Source organism: Ahaetulla prasina, chromosome 1 (assembly GCF_028640845.1).
Source record: "Ahaetulla prasina isolate Xishuangbanna chromosome 1, ASM2864084v1, whole genome shotgun sequence".
NCBI lineage: Eukaryota > Metazoa > Chordata > Lepidosauria > Squamata > Colubridae > Ahaetulla > Ahaetulla prasina.
The window spans coordinates 97,323,577-97,351,294 of NC_080539.1; the positions used below are offsets into that span (position 1 = coordinate 97,323,577).

The window sequence follows — 27,718 nt, forward strand, 5'->3', positions numbered from 1 at the left end:
CATCTCTCATTTATATCTCCTCCTCCTCCTCCTCCGTTATTATCAACATGAATCGATGAAGTTACAGGCCATCGCAGGTACGGATGTCTGCTTGCATGTGTCATGCTTCAGCAGAAGCGTGGCATCCTCAGACCTTACCCGGAACCGGCCCCCACTCCATCCAGACAATCCCACCTTCTGCACGTCAGCAAGTTCAACGTAGCAAGGAGTGACTACATCTCCCCCACCCCCCGCGACCGGCGAGAACTAGGCGGGGCATCCCCAGAGTTCCTCCCCTCCGCCCACCGAGCGTGGGCGGGCCTGGGCGGGGCGGCCTCCAGCTTGGAACTGTTCGGGGATCGGTGGTGCTGACTGAAGTCGCTGCCTTTGCTCTCCGTCCTCGGCGGCTGGTGCAGGGAGGGGTCAGCATGGCGTGGCCGCCACCCTCTTCTTCTCCTTCTCCTGGACCGCAGTGGTAGCAGCCAGGCTTTCCCTTCCCTCCTTCCGTCGTCACCACCGCCATCGTCCTCCGCTGCCGCGGCTGGCCTCCGTCCCTTGGGTGCTATGACCGCGGAAGTGCCCGGGCCCCCGGGCCTCCTCGTCCTCCGGCTCTTACCGCCGCTTATTTTGCTTCTGGGGGCGCCGGAATCGTCAGCCGGAGAACTAAGATCCCCGGCGGCGTCGGGTGTGGAATCGCTGCTGGAGGAGTTCCGCCGCCAGCTGCAGCTTGAGAGGGATCCGTCCGGCGGCCGCAGCGATGAGCTGGAGGAAGCGGCCGGTCGCTGCCGAGGAGGGACTGAAGAACTAGCCGGCAGCGGCGGGAGTTTCTTCTCGGTCAGGTCCGATTCCATCATCCGCACCAAGGACTCCATCGCAGCGGGTGCCACCTTCCTCGGCTCTCCGGGCTCGGTGGCTGCTCCCAGGCATTGCCTGGATGCCTGCTGCGCCGATGCCCTCTGCACCCTCGCCGTCTTGCAGCAGCAGCAGCAGCCGGCCTCGGCCCGCTGCTATCTCTTCAACTGCACCTACCGCGGCCGCGCCGTCTGTGTCTTCTCCCCTCAGCGCGGCTACAATAGCTACTTCCTGGAACCCACCAGCCATCCTCCTCCGGCTTTGGGTAAGAAGAGCGCCGCCGGCTTAAGAGTTCGGCGGTTTCTTGAAAAGGGGCTAAAATAATAACGGTTTCAGTTCATGAAAGAAGGGGGGGAGCGAATTGCACATGAGCAGAAGGCTCTTAGAATATCTTTAATACTAGAATATAGGAATGGAGAGGTAATGTAATATTAACTCTCTCCCCCTGCCCCCAAATCGATTTATCCTCTCTCTCTGTTTCTCCCTGGCTCCTTTCCTCCCACTCCCACATCTATCTATCTATCTATCTATCTATCTATCTATCTATCTATCTATCTATCTATCATCTATCTAATCATCTATCTATCATTCGTCTATCTATCTGATTTCTATAGCCGCTCATCCCAGCAAACAACTCTGGGTGGCTAACAATTAAAAAATGCCAGCACCATCTTCTTCATATATTTGTATAGTTGCACAGGCCGTTTGCTTTTTTCATTTCATTGCTTTGCTTGGTGGGTATTCAGTTCAAAGTATTCCCAGAAGGGGGTATACCCTCTGCTTGATTATATGATCCAATAAAACGGAGCTCACTCCCTATGGATGATGGTTTCCTCTGTGAAGTTTTGCTTAAAATGCATGCTTATAATTATCATGGGATAATTTTTGTGAAGGCTTTACATTTCCATCACTTTAGCTTTTTCATTCATTGATCATCCTTGCTGCCTTATTCTGGGCCTGTTTTCCAGATTTTATGAATCCTTAAAGAGTGGTGCTTAGTGGTGTTGTTATTGTTGTTGTTGTTGTTGTTATTTCAAAATTGACTTGGAACTGGCAAAAGATGGTCAGATATGAATCTAATTTTGATATATGTAGACTAACTACTTCAAATTACTCCACTCCATAACACAAATTTATCATTTTGCACAGTGATAATTTTTGTTTGTTCTTAACATATCTTGTTTAATGCGCCAACAACATGGACAGGAAAGGAAAGCTAGGTTTCAGTTTTGAAGAGTGGTAGTTTTATTTGTCTGATTGGAAATGAATCAGTGGTTATTAAGGAATAAAATGAAGAAGTTGCTTTACCCTGAATGATTGACCCAGTATATTAGAAATGAAATGTATTTTCCTCATTTGTGTGAGGCCACAGTTAACCTAGTCAATTGTGTTTATGCAATAAATAATGATTCAATTAACAATGTGTGGGTTATTGTGTCATTGCAGTTCCAGAATCAATTTTCCAAAAATACTAGAACTGTATTTTTATAGCCCTGTTACCTGAGATACTTAATTCAAATTTCTATTGCTGGCTGCAAATTGGGGCTCTGGACAAGCCAAGTGAGCAATGATTATGCATGCCTTTGTTTTGCCTGTTTTAGAAAAGCTTTCAGTTACATACCAAGATCACAACTTATTTGTAGACCTATTCTAATTCACAAAAGCTACATTTACTAGCCTGGCTCAAAAATGAGCAGGATAATCATGAGCATAAAATATTATCCAACTATTATCCACAGTGGACCAGAAATGCTCAATGGGCCTCTTCACATGAGATTCTTAACTAAGTCAATTAAAAATCTGCCAATGTTTTCCACTGAAGTTTTTTAGATATTCCACTTAATTGTATAGAAAATAAATATATAAATAAATTTGTTTTTTCATGAAACATATATAGGAGGGGTTCAAGGTGCATGCACTTACATTATGAGATAGTCAAGTGATAAAGCCAAATGATATGTGAAGCAGTGCCTGTCACTCATTATATAACTGTCCTTCCATCAGTGTGCAGCCTCCAGGCTTTCCACAACTCATTTAAAACCCAAAGACATGAGATAATTCATGTTTCATGTTGTTAGTTCAGAAGCAATGGAAGCAAGGGCAGCCTCGGAGGCTGCAGAACGATGGAAAAATAGGGGGGGGAGGTAAATCCAACAATAAGAGCATCCTTGGCCAAATTGCAACTCTAGGTAAGCAAAAACCATGTCAAAATAAATTCTAAACCAAAGCTTGATCCTGTGTATCAGATGGGAAAGCAGAAGACTTTTTCACAAGGGGTGGGGGACGTTTTGCAGAATTGGAGGACTAGATTTCAAAACCATGACCATAAAGTGATCCAATTGTGTAGATGAATATATGTTTATCAGAGCCTGTGTTCCTGTTAGCAGACGGTTAAATAGAAAGCAAAATGATATCTGATTTAAAATCTCAGAATCTACTTTACATATAGGCTTCATAAACCTTAAAGTTTTTCATCTGTGGCCAATAAACTTGTACTAAAAGTCTGGAGTAGTTTGATGAAAGTATTTTAGGACAGATTTTTCTTGATTTAAAAATCTACAATAAAACAATACAAGTGAGTCAAGCAAAGACAATAATCCTAACTTTGAGTGATGTATACTCATTTTTTTCACTAAGATTCTTTATTTTAATTAGAAACTGATGAGCCTCCTCTTAGCAAGGCAGGAGAAGATATTATTCTTCAACTACCTGTTGACTGGGTTATTCTGGATGGCAGAGAAAGTGTGGATGACCATGGAATCATACGATATGAGTGGACATTACTTCAAGGTGTATCTTCCGTTGATATGCAGGTACGTTATATTTTACAATACAAGGTATATTATTTGCTGCTCCTATTGTGGAATTTTAGAAACAAGAGAGTTGAGAAATATTCACTGTTCTGTCAGAATAAAGCAAAGTAAAAAAATATTAGAGACAGTCACTTGTTTTGTCAATATTTCTTTCCTGAAGCATGCATTTGTGAAATTGGATTTACAGATGAATGCATGCACTGACCCTTGCACACATAGACAGAGAACAATTGAATTCAGGTTAAGTGATGTTCAGACTAAATATATTAAAATCAGTGGAACTACTATATTCATATCCAACTAAGTTCCTTTTTTAAATAGGTCTGAGTCTTAGTTCATGCATCTTCATTAAGGTATGGTTTATATAATAACAATTTACTAATAAATCAGTTGGTTTCACACACGTTAAGCCATAAATCATGATTTATAAACCACGGTGACCAAGAACAAACAAAATTCAAGTCCACCCTCAATCATGAAAATCTATTGAGTGACTTGCGACTAGTCACTCAATCTTTTGAGCAGATTATGTTGTTTTATTCTAGCTGATCTGTCTGGGGAGGGGGGGAATGACTCTATTCTATAAGCCCTCAGAATGAGAGGCAAAACAAAGTGTCCACACTAAAGGAAGGATTTGATAGGATAGTTAGAAGTCAATGTGTGGGTCATGACTATCTAAGTGATAGCAAACAAATTGCAATAGGAGGAGTGGCCCACATAAACCAGATTACTCTGCAAATGTGGTTCTGCCCTGCCTAGATGAATTAGTGGTTGGCTAATTCAACTCCAGTCCTGCTGTGACTGGAGTAGTAGTTGGCTTCTCCTATCACAGCAGAATTAAGTTTTCTCCAGTTTTACATGCATAAAAGAGATAAAATCCCAATTTTGCATGTGTTATGGAATGTCCTCAGTCCATTTTCCTTCCACTCTGGCTAGCTGGTAATGAGAAGATCAAGTCAGGATTGCTTCAGCTTTTCTCTTGCCTCGGTGGCTACTGCTTGGTGTGGCATTGGAGAGTATGAGTAACATATACTTGCTTGCATATTTAGAAAAATGCATGCTCCAGCACTGTGCTCAAAGACAGGGTCACCTTTTTTTTATTTTGAAGGCATGTGCAATGGGTGCAAAAGTGAAAGAAGTTGGGGCAAAGGAAATGTGCACAAAGATAACTGACAGAAAAGGAAAGGATGGGTGCCTGGAGAGCAGTGAAAATAGAAGGAATGAGGCACCTGTAGAGAATTCCCAGAAGTCTGCCTTCTTTGTCCTTTCCAGGCTTCATGATTCCAGGAGTAGAAGCTTGCAAAAACAAGGTGTTTCTTATGTTGGAGAGGGCACCAAGATCCACCCCCCAAGATGTGTGTGTTGGGGGGAGATGGGGAGGTAGAAGGTATAAAATGCACAGAGAAGAAAATTGAGCCTGATAGTGCTTTACCTATAGTGCTTTACCTACCCATAAGTAGCTGCTTATGTCTCTTTCACTTCCTGCTTGTTTTTTATTTTTATTTATTTATTTATTTATTTGTCAAACACAACAGTATATATAAGTATAAGCATGAAATAACCATATGAATTGGATACAACCAAAGAGAACATTAGGACAGGAATGGTAGGCACGCTGGTGCTCTTATGCACGCCCCTTACAGACCTCTTAGGAATGGGGTGAGGTCAATAGTAGATAGTCTTTGGTTAAAGCTTTGGGGATTTTGGGAAGAGACCAGAGTCAAGTAGTACATTCCAGGCATTAACAAGTCTGTTACTTAAGTCATATTTTCTACAATCAAGATTGGAGCGGTTCACTTTAAGTTTAAATCTATTGTGTGCTCGTGTATTGTTGTGGTTGAAGCTGAAGTAGTCTTCAACAGGAACGACATTGTAGCAGATGATTTTATGAGTTGTGAGATTTTATGAGATTTTATGCTTGTGTCCTGGAAAATTGTCTTTTGAATGGGGAGGCAGGACTGAGGTCCAGCAGGGCTCCAGTTTTGCATGCATAAAAGGGATAAAGAATGGGTAAGGGACCAATCTGATGCGAAGCTGATCTCTGGCACTTATTATAACAGGGGAGACATTCCTAGCTTGATTTGTGGTATTACCTCACCATTTTAGGTATAGGACCACAGATTTTGAGAACCCATGTTTAAACAAAGTGAAATGAGCAAAACAATTGCATCTATTAACATTACAAAGTATCATTTCCAGGAATTGATGTAAACACTCACATTGACAAAGTACAAAGTATTTATAGGAACCCAAAGGTGCTTTTTTCAAGAGGCAACTGGACTTTCTGTTTTTTCCTTTGAAGACGTTTTGCTCCTCATCCAAGAAGCTTTTTCAGCTCTCAGATGACTGAGAATCTCCATAGATATTTATAGGAGCACTTCCCAAAAATTTGTAGTTATTTATTGCATTCAGGACTTGCCCTATTGTCATCATACAGATGCAGCTGAAGTAGTTATTACTTTATGTTATTATAAATAACAATGTAGTTATTTATTTAGTATGTACTACAGTCGTATTTTGTTTAATCAAATTTTATCTCCAGTGGGGTTGCAATATTGTTACAATTCCATTGAAATATTAATATTAAAAGGGCATGCTTCTACTATATCTTAAACTATTTGGCTCTTTTATTGGTGTATCTTGTAAATTAAATTGCTATCTGGAAAAAAAAATCAGCAAGCATACCCCCAAGCATAAATAAGAATATTTCACTTTAAATTTAGCAGATTTTCCCCCCAAAACCGAATGACCTTCAGTTTGCTTAAATTACCGAAAACGTTTTAGACCTGAGATGCAGAGAGTGGTTGCCTCCTAGAAGCCAACACATAAAGTCTGATTACAGTTATTGTTAACATAATTGGGGTCAGTTGCTGATTATATTTGCTCACCGTAATGTTGATGTTAATGAGTTGATTTTCTATTCTTCAGCTCACAATGGTGAATAGAACGGTATGTTTGAACAAGATAAAATATCAAGTCACCTGAATTCTGAATAAGCAGTGGTGTAAAGAGAAAGTAAACATATCACAGTGCCTTTTGGCAAGACCTACAGCATTTAGGTCAGGGATGGCTAGCTAGAATAAGGACAACTTGTATTGTTTCAGTGTGCCTGATGTCAAGGCAAATGACATTTTATTTTGTTAGGTTTATTTATTTATTTATGTGATTTATATAGCTGCCCTCTCAGTACATGATTCAGAATAGCATATCACCAATAAACAAATCACATATAAAACAACACAATGAACAAATAATCAGAAACCCAACAGGACATAAAATGCTTGGAAAAGCTTCAGCCAATAGGAGCATACCTGACTCAGTACCTGGGGAAAGAGCCAGGTTAGTAATGGTTTTTGAAAAGCAGGCAGGGTCGGCCAACTTTATCTTATGGGGATGCTGTCTCAAAGGGCAAGAATGCCAACTAAGAAGGCACATCCTCTACATTTTGCCAGATGACAACTGTCTAAGTGACAGGCATGCCAAGACTGCAAGATCTTACTGGACAGACTGAAGTAATCAGAGGTAACAGTTGCACAAATAACATGGCCCTCCTGCATGAAGAGTTTAATACATGAAAACCAACATCTTAATTTGTACTCCAAAGCACACTGATAAGCAGTGTAGCTCACAAAGTACATATTAAGTGGTTATATTGAGATACCCCCATAACTATCTGTAATGCTGCATCCTGGACCAGCTACAGCTTCCAAGTGGTCTTCAGGGACAATTTAACAATCCAGCCCATTGCTATAATCCAAGAGGTGATCAAGGCATCAGTGATTATAAACAGGGCCTCCTGATCCAAAGTGGGTACAGTATAATTGTAGATGTGCAAAGGCCTTCTGAGCCATGGCTGCCACCTGCTGTTGAAAACTGACAGAACAGATCAGGGTTTCTCAACCTTGACAACTTTAACACATGTGAAGTATAATTCACATTGCTGGCTGGGGAATTCTGGGAGTTGAAGTCCACATGTCTTAAAAATTGCTAAGGTTGAGAAACGTTGGAATAGATCCGTCCCCTGTTGGAGGGATCAATATTGTTTTGTGATTCAGTTGTAACAGGAAAAAAATAATGCATTTCTTTCTGTAATAATCTTTTCAGTAGAACTTTTTTTTTCCTATATAAAGCCTGCAAAGATTTCCCTGTCCTTTCTCTCCCAATATCTATAACAGAGTGCTCTTCTTCACATGCCAGTGAGGTGCTAAGATTCTAATGTTTCAGTCTTATGCACAACTATTCAGCACAGTTGAAGTTACTGTTAGTGACAAGCAGGGAAGGTGGATGTGGGGATGTGTAGAATAGGAAGATTGGTATAGTTGAATCATAAGCAGTGAGGATTGCACACACAAAGCTTGCATTGTTAGCTAAACTGAATTCTCAGATCTAAAAAAAGTTCTGGAAACAACAGAATAGAATCTATGATAAAAGAATCAATGATAAAAGCTGTGAAGAAGTGGCTTCTCTGTACCAAATATCAGATGCCTGATTATCCCGGTGTTTGGAAGCCGTACGGGTCTGGATGGGGAGAAACAGGCTCAAGCTCAATCCCTCCAAGACAGAGTGGCTGTGGATGCCGGCACCCCGGTACAGTCAGCTGCAGCTGCAGCTGGCTGTGGGGGGCGAGTTATTGGCCCCAACGGAGAGGGTGCGCAACTTGGGTGTCCTCTTGGATAGGCGGCTGTCGTTTGACGATCATTTGGCGGCCATCTCCAAGAGGTCCTTCCACCAGGTTCGCCTGGTTCGGCAGTTGCGCCCCTTCCTTGACCGGGATGCCTTATGCACGGTCACTCATGCCCTTGTCACCTCCCGCTTGGATTATTGCAATGCTCTCTACATGGGGCTACCCTTGAAGTGCACCCGGAGGCTGCAGTTAGTCCAGAATGCAGCTGCGCGGGTAATAGTGGGAGCAACTCGTTGCTCCCATGTAACACCACTCCTGCGCAGTCTGCACTGGCTCCCTGTGGTCTTCCGGGTGCGCTTCAAGATTTTGGTTACCACCTTTAAAGCGCTCCATGGCTTAGGGCCCGGGTACTTACGGGACCGCCTGCTGTTACCTTATGCTTCCCACCGACCCGTACGCTCTCACAGAGAAGGTCTCCTCAGGGTGCCGTCCGCCAAGCAATGTCGGCTGGCGGCCCCCAGGGGAAGATCCTTCTCTGTGGGAGCTCCCACACTCTGGAACGAATTCCCCCCAGGACTCCGTCAACTTCCGGACCTCTGAACCTTCCGTCGCGAGCTTAAAACACACTTATTCATCTGCGCAGGACTGGATTAGTTTTTAAATTTATATTGGTTTTAAATGGTTTTTATTATTTATATTGCTTTTTAATTCGGCTTTGTAGAATAAGTTTTTTAACTGTGGTTTTAGTCTGTATTTATATGTCTTTTACTTGCCTGTGAACCGCCCTGAGTCCCTCGGGAGATAGGGCGGTATATAAATGTGATTAATAAATAAAATAAATAAATAAATAAATCTGGAAGCCGTACGGGTCTGGATGGGGAGAAACAGACTCAAGCTCAATCCCTCCAAGACGAGTGGCTGTGGATGCCGGCACCCCGGTACAGTCAGCTGCAGCTGCAGCTGGCTGTGGGGGGCGAGTTATTGGCCCCAACGGAGAGGGTGCGCAACTTGGGTGTCCTCTTGGATGGGCGACTGTCGTTTGACGATCATTTGGCGGCCATCTCCAAGAGGGCCTTCCACCAAGTACGCTTGGTGCGCCAGTTGCGCCCCTTTCTTGACCGGGATGCCTTATGCACGGTCACTCATGCCCTTGTCACTTCCCGCTTGGACTATTGCAATGCTCTCTACATGGGGCTGCCCTTGAAGTGCACCCGGAGGCTGCAGTTAGTCCAGAATGCAGCTGCGCGGGTAATAGTGGGAGCAACTCGTTGCTCCCATGTAACACCAATCCTGCGCAGTTTGCACTGGCTTCCTGTGGTCTTTCGGGTGCGCTTCAAGATTCTGGTTACCACCTTTAAAGCGCTCCATGGCTTAGGACCCGGGTACTTACGGGACCGCCTGCTGTTACCTTTTGCCTCCCACCGACCCGTACGCTCACACAGAGAGGGCCTTCTCAGGGTGCCGTCCGCCAAGCAATGTCGGCTGGCGGCCCCCAGGGGAAGGGCCTTCTCTGTTGGAGCTCCTACGCTTTGGAATGAACTTCCCCCTGGTTTACGTCAAGTGCCTGATCTTCGGACTTTTCGCCGTGAGCTGAAAACGCACCTATTTATTCAAGCGGGACTGGATTGAAATTTTATTGGGGTTATTTATATTTTAAGATTTTAAATTGTTTTAATATTTTGGCCACATTATAATATGTTTTTTAATTTCTTTTAATGTTTATATAGTATTTTTACTTGGCTGTACACCGCCCTGAGTCCTTCGGGAGAAGGGCGGTATAAAAATCGAAATAAATAAATAAATAAATAAATATGGAGTCCTGCTTCATGGGATTCTCATCCATTCACGTGTACTCTATGTACACACCCAAACACGTAAACTCTTTTTATTTTCTTCTTTTGTGAGAATGATAATTTAAGTGAGATTTGCCACATATTTTCTGAGCCAAAAATAAAATGACGCTGCTTCCCCCCAGGTGACAAGACTGGCAAGTGAAATGTATTTCATTACTAAATCACTTATTTGATCTTCCATCATACCTGAATGTGGACTTGTGGCTTACAGTGTTCTTCATTGTGAAAATGTCTTAGGGATTTGAAAGAATAACTTCCTGCTCTCTGCTACTTGAGAAAGTTGACTGATTCACTGAATTGTAAACTATGAATTGCCGCTTTATATTTTAAGATCAGTTTTAAGATTTAAGATTTAAAAAGTAACAACATGAGAGCAATCCTGGAGAATTTCAAACACGTTGCTCTTTTATGATAGCACTGCACTAAAATGTGTATTTTCTCAAATCTGTATTTTTTGCTACACCATCTTGAAATCTAAGGGAGCATTGATCCAATGTGGTACAGGGTGGGGGACTTACAAATGATCACTGTATTTGTTTCCAGTATCCATTTTACCAATAAACCCTAAACTTTTTTTGATTTGCTTTACCTGTGTTCAGGCAACCTAGGTAGGAATACAAAGGCATGATGTCTTTAAATTTACCCCCTCCTATGTATATGATAGAATGTGTGTGTATGCATATCTCTCAACCCTCTCATGATTGTATGAGAGTTGTACCTTGGTAGCTACAGTATGAAGGTTGGAATTCCATCAATGCCCTATTTTTTTTTTTGGCTCAGGTACCTCAGCCAGGAACACTGAAGCTCTCTCATATGCAAGAAGGAAAATATACACTGCAGCTGACTGTGACTGACACAGCTGGCCAAAGGAGTTCAGATAACGTCTCAGTGACAGTACTTCCAATGATTCATGCTGAATTAGGTGAGAAAACTGCTGAAATAACCATTTTCATGTTCTTTGGTATAGTTGAGAGTGAGACGGTGTATGTAATTAAAATCACAATCGAACATGCTTTAAATACATTGCAAATAGGGTACAGGTCTTATAGTTTAAACTACATTAAAGAGGCAATTTTCACAATGTACAATATCCATCACATTTCCTTCTACACCAGTGCTTTTTAACTTGGGCAACTTTAAGATGCGTGGACTTCAACTCCCAGAATTTCTAATTGCCAAGGTTGAAAAACACTGTGCAAAATTATTATTATTATTATTATTTATTTGATTTTTATACCACCCTTCTCCCGAAGGACTCAGGGTGGTGTACAGGCAACAATAAAATACAGACACTACAGTATACAATTTAAAATGCAAGTTAAAAAACTTATTATAATTAGCCTAGAACTTTAAAAATTTATAAAAACCAAAACCCCATTTAAAATTAGTAAAAAATTTAAAATCGATAAAATTTATGTAATTTAAAATTTAAAATTTAAGCCAGCCCCGCGCGAATGAAAAGATGTGTCTTCAGTTCGCGGCGGAAGGTCCGAAGGTCAGGTATTTGGCGTAAGCCCGGGGGAAGTTCGTTCCAAAGTGTGGGAGCCCCCACAGAGAAGGACCTTCCCCTGGGGGCCGCCAGCCGACATTGCTTGGCGGACGGCACCCTGAGAAGTCCCTCTCTGTGAGAGCGTACGGGTCGGTGGGAGGCATACGGTAACAGCAGGCGGTCCCGTAAGTACCCAGGCCCTAAGCCATGGAGCGCTTTAAAGGTCGTAACCAACACCTTAAAGTGCACTCGAAAGGCCACAGGTAGCCAGTGCAGTCTGCGCAGGAGCGGTGTTACGTGGGAGCTACGCGAAGCTCCCTCTATCACCCGCGCAGCTGCATTCTGGACTAACTGAAGCCTCCGAGTGCACTTCAAGGGGAGCCCCATATAGAGAGCATTACAATAATCCAAGCGAGAGGTAACGAGCGCGTGAGTGACTGTGCACAAGGCAGCCTGTTCTCTTTTTCATTTGACTCTCCTGGCAGGCTATTCCATTCAGCTGTATTACAGATGTAGTCCCTAAGACATAATTTTGTCATTATAGTGGCACTCACTATAGCAGGACCCACAATACTAACCTGGGCAGAGGTCTTGAAATTGAGCAACATGTTTAAGCAACTTTATCTCATAAGAAAGTAGTTTTTCCTTCTATATACAATAGCAAGAATGCTTCATTCCTTTTTACCTAATGCACAATTACTCCAATCATCTAGTTAAATGAATCCCATATGGTATTTACTCCAATTGACTTTGGGTGGTTTATAAATAGTAACATGAAAACCAATGCCAGCCAAAAACAAGATGACATCTGGGCACAATGTACAAACAGAAAATAAAAATAACAAATATGCAAAACATTTCTTCCATCACTAATCCTGCGTGCCAACTTTGTTCATAATTCCTACATTTCAATCCTGTCTTAAATGAGTTCCTAGAGAACTCAAGACGCCATACGTAGTCCTCTATTTTTCCCAAAAAAACAATCCTGTGAGGTAGATTGGGAGCTAGCAATAGAACTGTCCAAAGTCATCTAGTGAGCAACCATGGTTTAGGGTGGACTTGAATATGGATCTGGCTACTCTTAGTCCAATACCTTAAAAATTACATGTGCTGGCTCTGTAATAGTCAGTAGGAATATCCTTGAAAGTCAGAAGGCAGAAGAGCTGGAACCAGAGATAAGAGACATCTCAGCCTACAGAAAGAATGGGAATGTGGAAAGTGTCTCAGAAGGGACCCTCCCTAGTTCCCTAGAAAGTAAAGGTGGAGGAGAGGAGAAGTTCTTTTAGACAGGCAAGATTTTGTTATTGGACCCTTACAAGAAAGGTAGTGTTAGTTTCTTCTCTGGATTACTTTGAAAGGCTGAGAAGCTTTTACCACCTACTTCAGAATCTCTCCAAGTATATAACCAATTCCAGTAGAAACCATGTCATCCTTGAGTCACAACCAATGGTCAGATTCAGATGTTGGGGACCAGATTCAGGAATCATGACTTACAAGGTGCCAAGATCAAAGGATACCACAGCCTATCTGTTCTGCAGATACTGCATCTCACTTCTCCTCCCCACAGCCCTCCTGTCTCTACCAGTCTAGGTTGTCCCAGTCTTTGGAGAAAGACTCCATTGTTGCACCTTGGGTCTGGTTTATTGCTTTTACCTTCTCGGCTTTGCTCCATTTTCCCTTTCTTTCTCTCCAGGTTTTTACAACCTCTCCAGCTCAGCTGTATTTTTCCCCAACATTCTAATCACCATAGCAACCATTGCTGGGAAGTATCCTTGCTCTCCTGACCCTTCTTTCTCCTATTATTTATTTATCAGAATTATGTTCTCCACTTTTATTCAGGAGCTCAATTTAAATAAACTAAATATTTAATTTGGGTTGCATGAGTGAGATCGAGCTACACTAAAAATCCAAGAGAATTACCAAAAGGAGTCTGGTCTCCTAAGGTAGCAGTTGCTGGCAGATATTCTAGGATTGCTCTGATGCTTAGAAAGAGAATTACAAGCTTCATATTCTGACAAATGATCTGTCAACAGACATACAGGTGGTCCTTGACGTACCACAGTTCGTTTAGTGACTGTTCAAAGTTACAACGGCACTGAAGAAAGTGATGTATGGCCGCTTTTCACGCTTAAAATCACTGCAGCATCCCCTTAGTCACGTGATTGAAGTTCAGACGCTTGACCACTGACTCATATTTCCGCCTTCTGCTGCCGAATACCTCCCACCGACCCGTACGCTCACACAGAGAGGGGCTTCTCAGGGTGCCGTCCGCCAAGCAATGTCGGCTGGCGGCCCCTAGGGGAAGCAGTGTCGGCTGGCGGCCCCCAGCCTCTGTGGGGGCTCCTACCCTCTGGAACGAACTTCCCCCTGGATTACGTCAACTGCCTGACCTTCGGACCTTCCGCCGCGAGCTGAAGACCTATTTGTTTATTCGCGCGGGACTGGCTTCGTGATTTTTAAACTTTATAATTTTATAAATTTTAGAGAGTTTAAATTTTAATGGTATATTGTTTTTAAATTTTAGCCGATATATAATAAGTTTTATTTGTTGTTCTATTTTTACTATGGCTGTGAACCGCCCTGAGTCCTTCGGGAGAAGGGCGGTATAAAAATCTAATAAATAAATAAGTAAATAAATAAATAAATAAATAAATAAATAAATAAATAAATAAATAAATAAATATTTATGTGCTATGTCCCGGGGTCACCTTTTGTGACCTTAAGAGCCATGATGGCACAGTGGCTAGAATGCAGTACTGCAGGCTACTTCTGCTGGCTGCTGGCTGTCTGCAATTTGGCAGTTCGAATCTCACCAGGCTCAAGGCTGACTCAGCCTTCCATTCTTCCGAGGTCGGTAAAATGAGGACCTAGATTGTTGAGGTCAATATACTGATTCTGTAAACCGCTTAGAGGAGGGATCTCTAACCTTGGCAACTTTAAGACTTGTGAACTTCAACTCCCAGAGTTCCTCAGCCAGCAAAGCTGGGAGTTGAAGTCCACAAGTCTTAAAGTTGCCAAGGTTGGAGATCCCTGGCTTAGAGAGTGTAAAGCACTATGAAGTGCTTTAGTTATAAGTCTAAGTGTTATTGCTATCTGACAAGCAAAGCCAATGGGGAAGCCAGATTCACTTAACCGGGTTACTAATTTAACAACTATAATGATTCGCTTCACAATTGTGGCAAGAAAAGTTGTAAAATGGGGCAAAACTCACTTAACTGTCTCAACATTGGCCTTAAATATGGTTGTAAGTTGAGGAGTACTACCCCATTTATGAAGCATTCAAAAGGACTAACCACCGACAAGAAAGGAACAAATGTTGCTGAGCACTTCCTCCCTTATCAACATACCAGCACCCAAAGAAGGAGGAACTGATATCTAATCATCACCCTAAGCAGTGATGAAAGAAGAACAATACCACTAATCATCACATTCTGCCCAAATCCACAAGGCTAGTAATCCAGACTACTATATCTAAACAGGCAACAAAGGTCACTCCTAACCCGATAATGAAGCTCAGAAGAATCCCCAAATTCAGCCCAGGAGGTGAAGAGAGAATGTAAAATCACTGGTTGCTGCCATCTCATTCAGATGGTTCTCTTACACAGCTAAACCAGCATGACTCTCACTTTAGCATTACTGTTGTTAGATGGCCAAAATTTGGTCATAAAGATGCATATTGGTTGAAAAATGTTTTTTATTACCATCCATTATCATTATCTTTGCAAATGGTTATTAGCTAAGATAATTGCTAAATGGGGAGCGGGTGTAATCTCTATTGTTAAATATTTATAATTTCTCCAGGAATAAATAGGAGGGCTACATGCACTGCCTTCAGCTTTGAAACAATAGGCAGGATAAAAATCCAATAAATAAATGTAAGGCAATAAAGGTCATATAAAACGCAACAATTATGAGCAATTAACTCAGAACAGCAGCAGAACAGAACAGAACAGAATAGAATAAGAGTTGGAAGGGACCTTGGAGGTCTTCAAGTCCAACTCCCTGCTTAGCAGTAAATCCTATACCATTTCAGACAAATAGTTATCTAATATCTTCTTAAAAACTTCCAGTGTTGGAGCATTCACAACTTCTGTAGGCAAGTTGTTCCACTGATTAATTATGCTAACTTTCAGGAAATTTCTCCTTAGTTTTAGGTTGCTTCTCTCCTTAATTAGTTTCCATCCATTGCTTCTTGTCCTGCCATTAGGTGCTTTGGAGAGTAGATTGACTCCCTCTTCTTTGTGTCAACCCCTGGTTGGAACACTGCTATCCCATGTCTCCCCATGTCCTTCTTTTCATTAAACTAGACATACCCAGTTCTAGCAACTGTTCTTTATATGTTTTAGCCTCCAGTTCCCTAATCATTTTTGTTGCTCTTTTCTGCGCTCTTTCTAGCATCTCAACATCTTTTTTACATTGTGGCGACCAAAACTGTATTCCAAGTGTGGCCTTACCAAGGCATTATAAAGTGGTATTAACACGTCACATGATCTTGATTCTATCCCTCTGTTTATGCAGCCTAGAACTGTATTGGCAGCTGTAGCACACTGCTGGCTGATATTTAAATGGTTGTCCACCAGGACTCCAAAATCCCTCTCACAGTTACTACTGTGTTTCCCTGAAAATAAGACCCTGATGTAAGCGCTTAGCCTTACTGCAATGTGCTCAAAAGCCCAATTGGGCTTATTATCAGGGGATGCCTTATTTTGGGGATAACAGGGTACTATTGAGTGAGGTACCACATATACTGTACCTGTGCATTTTGTTTTTCTTGACTAAATGTAGAGCCTTACTTTTTTCATCATTGAATTTCATTTTGTTAGATAGCGCCCAATGTTCAAGTTTGTCAAGATCCTTCTGTTTCTTAAGCCTATCTTCTGGAGTGTTGGCTATTCCTTCCAGCATGGTGTCATCTGCATATTTGATGAGTTTCCTATCTATTCCCTTGTCCAAGTCATTGATGAAGATGTTGAAGAGTACTGGGCCTAAAACAGAGCCTTGGGGTGCCCCACTGCGTACTTCTCTCCATGTAGATGCAGTTCCATTGTGGACTACACACTGAGTGCGGTTGGTCAGGCAGTTACGAATCCATCTGGTGGTGATGCTGTCTAACCCACAATTTTCTATCTTATCAAGTAGTAGATCATGGTCTACTTTATCAAATGCCTTAATGGAGTCTAAGTAAATTCACAGCATTCCTCTGCTCCACTAATTTTCTCAACTCAGCAAGTAGAATACAGATTATGTCCCATGTATTCTGAATTGATATAGCGGGCAGAATTTGGTTTTAACTGGTTGCTTTTTTTCTCCTTGTCCAGAGATAGCATTTGTTGAATGGTTTTGCCTTATTCTTCTACCTGAAATATTCATAGAGTCATTTTATGAAGGACAGGGATGACAGGATGCATAACAGCGGGCTTCTCTTGCTCCAATTTCCATTGTACACAACTGCTTCTTATATTTTGCAATTTAATTTGTCCTCTAACCTGAGAATTGTCCTATTGCAGGTTGTGCTGGGAAATGTTCCCGATACCAGTTCCTCTGTGATGACGGCTGTTGCATTGACATCACTTATGCCTGTGATGGAGAGAACCACTGTCCTGATGGGTCAGATGAAGCTTTTTGCCATAAATGTGAGTGAACAGAACCTGTCCATTTAAGCATTTAAAAAATAGCTCAACAATAATAATAGCTCAATAATAAGCGGAGGCATGTAGATTTGAAATCCTGCTTTTGGGTCTTAGGATGAGGAAAATAGCAGTAGCAATAGCACTTAGACTTAAATATCACTTTATATGTTTTAAGTGGTTTACAGATTCAGCATATTGCCCACAGCAATCTAAATGTCTATGGAGATTCTCAGTCATCCAGGTCATGGTTGTCCCAAAGGTGCTTTTTCAAGAGGCAACTGGACTTTCTGGACCAGTTTTTCAAGTTGCCTCTTGAAAAAGCTCTTTCACTAACCTTGGAAGGATGGAAGACTGAGTCAACCTTGATTTGGACAAAATCAAATTCCTGGCTGTGAGCAGTGAGTTAGCCTGCAATATTACATTCTAACCACTGTGCCACCATGGCTCCTATGAAAAAGCTAAAGAACTTTCATCACTGAGATTGTAGTACAAGCATGGTTTAGACCCATAGCCAAACATTTTGCATATCTCTGAACTTGCCAGAAGGCTCCATCTAGTTGCAAAGTCTTCTTGGTTTTCTTCCATGAAAAGCAAGCACACAGTTGCTCCATTGGTGGAATACAGACTAGCAGTACTTTTTAATATTTGAAAAGAAAAGAAAAGAAAAGAAAACGCATAGAAGAGACAAAAAACCAGTTAAGCAACATTTCCTTTTTTAAAAAGCTATCATTTGCACACTAATATCGGCATTGATTGTTTCTAGGCCAATGTTTCTCAACCTTAGCAGTTTGAAGATGTATTGAGTTCAGCTCTCAGAATTCCCCACCCATGCTGATTGGGGAATTCTGGGAGTTGAAGTCCACTCATCTTCAAGTTGCCAAAGGTTGAGAAACAGTGATCTAGACATATCAGTATCTTAAAAAGAATAGTTGCCTTGGGTCCCACAGGCACCTATTTCCCTTGCTCTTTCCTTGCCTCGTGTTTTCAGCAAGGCTAATTGTATGGTGTACAGCTACCATACTTAGACTGCAAGTTTCCAATTGGCCAGTAGATGCCAGCAAAGATTGGGGTTTTGACGTTCACTATGCTATCCTCTAGAAATTGGGATCACTAACATGATCACTAATGTCCGATGATGGATATGGCACAAGAAGATGATGCTATCCTCTAGCAATTGGCTAGATTGCAGTCTAGGCACTTGGGGTCTACAGAAGAAAAACTGGGTGCTAGGTATGTGGACTGGATTTTTGAGCAGGAAGGGGTATACTTTGAGTGAGTGAGAAAATGAAGATAGCCCATCACAAAATGACATGTGACTTTCATTTACTTTGTCTCACCTCAGTGCACTGGTGAAATCCAAATTTTTTTACTATCGGTTCTGTGGGCATGGCTTGGTGGGCATGGTGTGGCCTAGTGGGCATGGCAGGGGAAGGATACTGCAAAATCCCAATTCCCTCCCCACTTCTGGGTGCGGGATATTGCAAAATCTCCATTCCCACTCCACTCTGGGGCCAGCCAGAGGTAGTATTTGCTGGTTCTCCAAACTACTCAAAATTTCCGCTACTGGTTCTCCGAACTGCTCAAAATTTCTGCTACCGGTTCTCCAGAACGTGTCAGAACCTGCTGGATTTCATCCTTGCCTCAGTAGTATCTATTTGATCACTATGAGAAGCTAAACAATGAATTAAGTTGGACTTTGGCCTAATCCAATTGGGCTTTCCTTATGTTCTTATGTTTTTTTTTACACTCAGATAATTCAGGACAGAGTGCAATAACTCACATAGACAATATTCAACAAAATTCAGTTGAATTTATGAAAAAAGCCAATAAAGACCTTACATTTGAAATCACCCAGACAAGTGCACTAAGCAGTCAAGCACTTGAACCAGAGAAAATCAAACTATCACCCTCTCAGGGACCAAAGAAACAACTTACAGGGTTTATACCAGGTAAGATTAACAATTTGATTGATTGATTGAAAAGTGTATTGGCCGCCCATTTTACCATAAGGTAACTTTGGTTTTTTATATTTTTATATATTTTTTTATATTTACATTTATATCCCGCCCTTCTCCGAAGACTCAGGGCGGCTTACATTGTGTAAGGCAATACTCTCATTCTATTTGTATATTTACAAAGTCAACTTATTGCCCCCCCAACAATCTGGGTCCTCATTTTACCTACCTTATAAAGGATGGAAGGCTGAGTCAACCTTGGGCCTGATGGGACTAGAACCTGCAGTAATTGCAAGCAGCTGTGTTTTAATAACAGGCTATTTTACAGCCTGAGCCACCACGGCCCTTGGATTGGTTGGATTACAGTCTTAAAAATATATCTACATTAAAACACAACTAAATTAAAACCAAAGATTAAAATCTAAGGACGTGTGGGGAGCAGGGGGGTGGAATAGAATGTGGGGGGAGGTGGGATCTGTTGTTACTCGATCGACTATTCCACCTTTATATTTTGAATAAATTGTTTTTTTCTACAGTCCTATGAATTGGAAAAATGCTATTATAGTCCCCCGGGCACTGCAATCTAAGCATTCATATGATGTAGGGATATGTATTAATGCATTACAATATTAGAGTAGTATATTAGTAAATAGGCTTACAAAGTTAAGTTTATTTTTGCTTGAATGTGGAATTATTGTATATAGTCATGTATAAGTCTATCCACAGAATAAGATGACCCTTAAAATTTTAACCAAAATGCCATAAAAATGTGCCACTTGTGGATAAGCTGACGCTCAAAAATTTTAAGGTTTAATTTTCACAATTGTTCCTTGAGTTGACTATAGAAATCTGTTAAAGAAATCCATGCAGTTAATTCAGCTACAACTTTGGAAAAACAGGTGATTTCCACAATTTGATGAGTAATACCCATGTATACAATCAAGGTTGGGTAGAGATGGACGGAAGATAGATCATAATTTATATATGTACCTCAAAAACATCAGTGAATTAATCATGTTTTCCCCTATATATTTTGCACAGACTTTGAAAACAAAAATATAGAGCAGCTATATTCAGTGCTATTCTTGTATTGGAGCGCATTTTCATGTGCTTATGTAGTTTCCTCCTACTCATGGCAGCCATTTTGTCTCTGCAAAGCTGCTCCTGAAAATTAAAATTGAGGCTGAGCAATATTGCATGAGAGAACACAGGATGGAATTTCTGAAAATGAAAGGCTTCATTTTATACGAGCAGAAGTGTTTTCTACTCAGTAGAGTAGAAAAGTAGAGAATCAGTAGAGGTAGTAGAGTAGTCCTTGAATTACAACGATTTTTAATTGTTTAATGATTGTTCGAAGTTACAACAGCACTGAAAAAAGTGACTCATAGCCATTTTTCACACTTACGAACGTTGCAGCATCCCCATAGTCATGTGATCAAAATTCAGATGCTTGGCAACTGATTCATATTTATGACGGTTGCTGTGTCCCAGGGTCATGGGATTACCTTTTGCGACCTTTTGACAAGCAAAGTCAATGGGGGAGTAAGATTCACTTAACAACCATGTTACTAACTTAACTAACAATTACAGTGATTCACTTTACAACTATGGCAAGAAAGGTCAAAAATGGGGGAAATTCACTTAACTACTGTCTTGTTTAACAACAGAAATTTTGGGCTTAATTGTGGTCATTAGTTCAGGACTATTTGTAATCTCCCTAGCTATATTTGAAGATAAATGAAGTGGGTAGAAATAGTTAGACACTTCCAGGTGTTGGATTCTGTTAAATTCAGGGGGGAAAGGCAATATATTTAAATGGATGCATTTGGGAATGATGGTTGGAAAGATTCTTTTCAGGTCAACAAAAGGGACGAGGGCAAGATTCTGTATTCTGTTACAGCCTTTGTTTAAATTATGGTAATGTATTCCAAATATTATAAAACCCAACTGCTGTCTGATTTTCATATGTTAATTACAAGGATTTAGAGTTAATCTATTTTTCCTCTTATAATTACAGAGCAGTGCTTGCTCCCCCTAGCCATGGGCTCATGCAACAGACACCTCCCTCGCTGGCATTTTGATGCTTTTTCAGGCACCTGCATGCATTTCATCTATGGTGGTTGCAAAGGCAATGAAAACAACTTTCTTCAAGAATCTGACTGTCTTGCTGAATGTGTAAAAGTTCATGGTAATAAACAGTCATCTGGGGTAGGGAAGTGGCATAACATAACACTTTGCTCTGTAGCCCCACTGGAATCCCTATTGTGTTTTAACAATCCTTCTATTGATGGAGAAAGATTTGGCAAAAATCTTAAGAATATAATCTTTTTGCAGTCTGCTAAAGTGCAGATCTATCTGTCATAAAATCTACCATAGTAATAGATAGATTTGCATGCATGTAAATATTGGAATGGCATCAAATACTGATTTACTTATTTTTTTGGTACTTTAATCTACGTGGGCTTGGCAGTATTTGCCAACTTTAAAAATTTATCATTTAACATTACTAATAGAATAGAATAGAATAGAATAGAATAGAATTTTATTGGCCAAGTGTGATTGGACACACAAGGAATTTGTCTTGGTGCATATGCTCTCAGTGTACATAAAAGAAAAGATACGTTCATCAAGGTACAACATTTACAACACAATTGATGATCAATATATCAATATAAATCATAAGGATTGCCAGCAACAAGTTATAGTCATACAGTCCTAAGTGGAAAGAGATTGGTGATGGGAACTATGAAACGATTAATAGTAGTGCAGATTCAGTAAATAGTCTGACAGTGTTGAGGGAATTATTTGTTTAGCAGAGTGATGGCCTTCGGGAAAAAACTGTTCTTGTGTCTAGTTGTTCTGGTGTGCAGTACTCTATAGCGTCGTTTTGAGGGTAGGAGTTGAAATTTGAATTTGAATTTGAAAATGGTCAACTCACTCTCTGGGCCCTTGTCATTTACTTTGTCTAAGGTGAACATTTTTCAGTATTTCCAATTTTCAAATTTCTAAGAACAGAAATAGAATTTATAGAGCAATCAGCAATCATTCTTAGGTGGAACTACTTCTCTAAGCTTATTGATCAAGTTTATTGATTAAACTAAATTGTGCTGTATTCTGTTCATATTGAAAGTATCACTTTGAAGCCTCCCTACCAAAGCACTCATAATCAAGACAGTTGCTCTGGGCTAGTTTTCACATGTTAAATTATAATATACCAGTAATCATTGCTTTAGGGCTGAATATTTAAACTATGGTTTATATAGTGAACTCTAAACAAATGTATGTGGTGGGAGCTCAGCTGCATATAGTAAAACTAAATCTCTGCTTTTGTGGCTGTGTTCTTAAGAACCAACTATTTTTTCCCCATGTTAACTGTTTCAACTTTGTTGTGTTGGCATAATTTATTCTAAAGTTTCTGTGTCCATCTCTCAATAGCTATTTTTTTAGTTTTTTAATTCCTTTCAACCACTGTTAAAGAAGCTATTATGCCACACCTTACCAGTTATTTTACATCCCATCCCCTTTTAAAGAGTTTTTAAAAAAGTGGTGCATCCAGAGTCACTCCTACACTAGACAATCAGATGGAGGTTCTTACCTCACACCTAACTCTGCCTTTTTCATGTTGGTGACATCCTAGTCTCAGAAGTGAGCATCAAGTGACTTCCCAATATAATTCATATCAAATGGAGGGATTTAGCTTAGTCCCAAGCAAGTCAAATTAATTAAAACACCATGATCCAGTCAATAGGGTCATGCAAAAAGGATCATTTAGTTATGTTAAAATCTCAGACAGAAGAGGGTCTCAGAGTGTAAATATGATAGTCCACAAATAAAAGATATTTCTTTACAAGCTGTAAACTAGTTTTATTACAGTATCTAGCATAAGTCATAGTTCTTGAAACACACTTGAATGTTGTGATGCAATTTATCTGCTACTCACAGGGTGTCAAACTGGCGACCCACAGGCCAGATAGAGTACGTCACTGGCAGGCCATGCTCACCCCTGCTCTGCAAAGGCAAAAAAAATTGCAATACATCACATGACGTGATTGAGTTTGACACCAGTGGGCTACTGAGATATATAGATATATATAGATATATATTGATGATGCATTGTTTTGTTTTTACAGATTCTAGAATCTCAGGGAAAGACACAGATAAGAATGACAATAATATTGTGAGCTTGAAGAGCACTCAGATTGAAAAGAGCCTTCCAATCCCAGAAACAGGTAAAGATGTGGGGGTGGAGGTTTCAACTGATTTATTCTGTGTCAAGACACAGAAATATACAAAAGTGAATCATCACGAAGCAAAAGGCATCATCCACAGTATATGAACTGTTGAAACTTCATATTATATCACCCTCATAACTATGTCCTGATAGAGCAGATATTCTCATCTCCCCTTAAGTGGTTTTGTTTTAGGAAATCCTCAGGAATGTAAATTGTTTATTTGGCTAATATGAGGCTTCTGTCTTTTCTATGAATTGGCTGCCTACTTAGTACATTCTGCTTCTTACTCTTTTTAGGTGCTGTACTTCCACTGGCTTTGGGGTTAGCCATCACTGCTTTGCTGCTACTCATGGTCGCTTGCCGTTTGCGATTAGTCCGGCAGAAATTAAAGAAAGCGCGACCTACTACATCTGAGGAGTCAGATTACCTCATAAATGGAATGTATCTCTAGACTAGAGCAAGATTCAGGATACTTTTTTTTTTGCTATCAAGCTTTCTCACAAAAGTGTGCCTCTTGCATCTCACAATTCTCTTTTTAAAAGTGAAAACTGTGTTACCAAAATAAGCAGCCATCTTCCCAAAATTTTTTCAAGGCCTGTGATAGATGAACACCAATTGTTTTTCAAACTTGGTAATTTGAAGACGTGTGAATTTCAACTCCTGGAGTTCCCCAACCAGTGTGGAATTCCAGGAGTTGAAGTTGACACCCCTTCAAATACCAAGGTTAAGAAACACTGATGTACACACTTGTAATGGCATGTGATCGCTTTCACCAATATGCTGTCCTCCAGGTGTTTTGATCTACAATGCCTTTCATTCCCAAGCCAACTGGAGGCTCTAGTATGAAATTACTTTAAGAATAGCTTATAATGGAGGTATGAGCTAATCCAATTTATCTATTGCAATCCCATCGAAACAAAATCACATTACTGGTGAATAAGTGCAATACCACTATAGCTTAAAATACATTAAGTGTACAAAAGATTTTCTTTTAAACTTATCCTCGCTTTACACTCTAATTTAGCCATTTCCATTTTGCAAATTGGTTTTGTATGGTGATAAAACCCAATTTAAAATACTGGAAGCTAGTGGTTAATCCATGCTCCTGGAGTAGCATGATGTCCTGTTGCAGTGGCCCACATCACAGCAGATACCGATACAGCAGCCACATCTAATCCAAATATGTATTTTTGTTAGAGCTTTGACTCATTATAGGGCATTACTTTCCAAACTCTTTTAAGTAGAGCTCGCTTTTCTTTTAATGTGACATTATGATCTAGTCAAAGTATTTTCCCATGAAAAATTGCACTTGAAATATATAAATGGAGATTTGGAATTCACGCTTCAGCTTCCTTTTCTACAATGAATGTGGGCAGACACTGTACACCTAAAAACATCCTATTGGTTTCCACAGAGGATGCAAGGGAGCTTACTTGATGGAAATGATGTACTGTGTAACATGGTGAGAGTGATAAAAAATGACACAATTTGCATCCTGTGTGCGATGTCACTACACCTGAAAAATCATGTTGACTTCAGTTGGATGGCTATGAAGCAATCCACTCCTCTGAATGAACTAGGAAATCAGGCATACAGTTCTCATTATGTCGCATGACAGTTCTGACATCCACAGTACTTTGCCTTGTTCTTCTCAGTGCAGCCAGACTCTGCTCGACTGTAATCAGACAGTACTAGATCATCTTTGGGAAACTGCAGTCTCAACTTATGCATTGGAAATCTTTTGTTTGCAGAGGAGCACCAATTTTAGTCTCTCTTTTATCTCTGAGGAAGGCACGAGTTTCACCATATTATTTAAATTAGCTGTTCTATTTTAATCTTCCAATGTTGGTGATAAATATAACCTTAGATTTATATTTCTTTCTCCTTACAGGATTTCAATCCTTTCTATTTTCATTTCTGCCTTTTTCAAACACTTTAAGAATATCTGTAACTTTAACTTCAGAGTACACAGGCATGTGAATTAAGTACTGTATATGTCCACAATTCTTTAAAGCAGCCATATGGGTCATGGGAAGCTAGAAAGGAAACATACATTTTAAAGAGTTGCAGATAAATCCTTTATTTAATGCTTTTGCTCACTCCAAAGCACCTTATTGGAACTGAACCTGAAGCGCTGCACATTCCTAATTAAAAGTAGCAATACAAGTAAGCCATTAATAAATTAGCAGTACAATTTCATTTCAAAACAGCTGTTAGTAAAAAAAAAAAAACACCACTTGAGTTTATCTACTCATTTAGTTTATATAATTTCAAATGCTGAAATAGCCAAGTTGGAAATCTTTTGTTTATCTGCCTTCTTGTTTTAAAACACTTGCTTACCATTCTATGTGGGTATTTACCTTTTCCATTGAAATATATATGGCAAGTATGCCAGGCCTGTATCGGCAATAGAATCTCTGATTACTAAGGGCAGATACCGGACAACAGGAGAAAAGTGCTCTATTTTAAAAGGTTCCTTTAAATACTAAATTCCTAAAGCCTAGCATTTAGATAAGGAGCTGAAACTGTTCTCTATTCTGTAGTTATTCAATTGTAGGGAATATTGCTTCTATCAATAAAATAATAATATCCCTGAAGTTTGTAATACTGATATTAAAACCTCAGGATGTTAATTGTCACACAGAAGTAGCTCAGAGAATAAATTTAGCAACTTATTGCAGTTTCAACTAGTAAACTTTTCATAAAGCTTTAAGTCTTTGTTATTGAATCCTTGTAGCAAAATTGTAAAGCTTCATAAATTAAAAAGTTCATCCAATTGTCTAAAGGACTAAAAGTATGCCTTGGTTTAAGCATATTTTGCGAAGTATTTATTCTGTGTATCAGTTATTGTAAGCTATTTTTTCTCTTCACCATACATATAAATGTGTTATCATCTGAGGGACCAGGTACAAATCAGTTCAGGAAAGACATTCAAGAATTTGGTATGTCTTATTTTAATGACTACATTACAGATGTTGAGCTGAGAAACGTAAGAAATAAATCTGTTTTAAGTCATACCTTTCATATCTAGGTTCAACTTCTTGAGAACTTTATTAATTTTGAGCATTTAATAAAAAGGCTGATTTTGTAGTTTTAAAATCAGCTGATTCATCTGGATTTGGAGATAAAGACAACATTAAATGTGACAGCTACTTCCTAAATAATTAGGATTGTAAAGCATTTCAGATTCAAAGGGGAAAAAACTTAAGTGTGCACAGGCCTGAACATAGCACTTGTTGACAACACATTAAACTAAATGTGTCTTTTCCCAGGATTGCAGTTATGAAGGACAATTGTACAGTTCCAGGAAAAGTCACAGCTGCTTTAAAAATTGTCAAGAGTTATTACATACATGCCTTTATGTGCTTTGAAGCCTTTTTCCTCCTCAGATCCAAAGTGCTGTTTAGTTCTATAAAAGCAGTATCTTTTCCTAAGTAATAAAAAGATGTGCTTCCTAATTCATCTCCAGTGGACTGGAGCATGAATGGAGGTATTTGAATAAAATGGAGTGACAGAATCATCAAAAAGTACTGACATGCTCATAGTCAGGTTTTTCATTAAAACCTAACATGGAAAAGCTAGAATTGTAAGATAAAATCTCCTATTTTTATTGATCCATATCAACACAAGTGTTGTTTGCTGCTTAATATATCATCACAACTTGTTTTTTCTTCAGACATCCTCCATTTCAGTACTAATGGAGTACTGTCCTTCTGTCAGGGTTCCAAGTCATCTTTTCACCTTTGAGCCTTCAGGCCTGCCACCTTCCCTATGTCAGCCCTCTCTGTTCAATACAATACTTTGTCAAATTATGCTTCACTGTGCGCCAATCTTTTTGCAGAATAATAGGAAAATGAGTCATTACACACTGTGAAACACTGATTAAGACTAGAACTCTTTTAAGTCAATTTAAAGCAGAAAAATAATATATAATAAAGATTGGCTTGCCTAAAAGTATTTTTCTATTTTCACATATAACACAAAAGATTTTAGTAGGTCTATATATAATGGCGAGTCCATCCTCTTCTGTTTTCTGATGGTTTATATGTGCCACTAATTGAAAGCTGAGGATTTAAACACCAAAACACGAAGAGCAGTTCTTGCAGACACAATGCCAGTATATTCATCTCCAGATTTCAACATTCTGCCCAACGATTCATATTATCTGCAAAACAATTAGTTCTTTATTTCCCTCAAAGGTTTTTTTTTTTTTTGCTTTTTTATTTCTGACTGGCCATAGCAAATTTCTTCCCAGAACTGTGTAACAACATGAACTGTTTTAAATTTAAAA

The 27,718-nt window shown here is 39.9% G+C and overlaps 1 protein-coding gene across 2 annotated transcripts; it reads left to right on the forward strand.

Moving 5' to 3' along the window:
* The first annotated feature begins 329 nt into the window (after positions 1-329).
* LRP11 (LDL receptor related protein 11) lies at positions 330-25,654 on the forward strand. Of its 2 annotated transcripts, XM_058169742.1 has the most exons (8): positions 330-1,096; positions 3,487-3,644; positions 10,902-11,043; positions 17,118-17,243; positions 18,992-19,189; positions 21,213-21,383; positions 23,326-23,424; positions 23,724-25,654. In XM_058169742.1, exons 1-8 carry the CDS (start codon positions 544-546, stop codon positions 23,876-23,878), a joined length of 1,602 nt encoding a protein of 533 aa, XP_058025725.1. In that variant the 5' UTR covers positions 330-543; the 3' UTR covers positions 23,879-25,654. The 2 variants fall into 2 exon arrangements, with proteins under 2 accessions (XP_058025725.1, XP_058025731.1); XM_058169748.1 differs by lacking the exon at positions 21,213-21,383.
* The last annotated feature ends 2,064 nt before the right edge of the window (positions 25,655-27,718 follow it).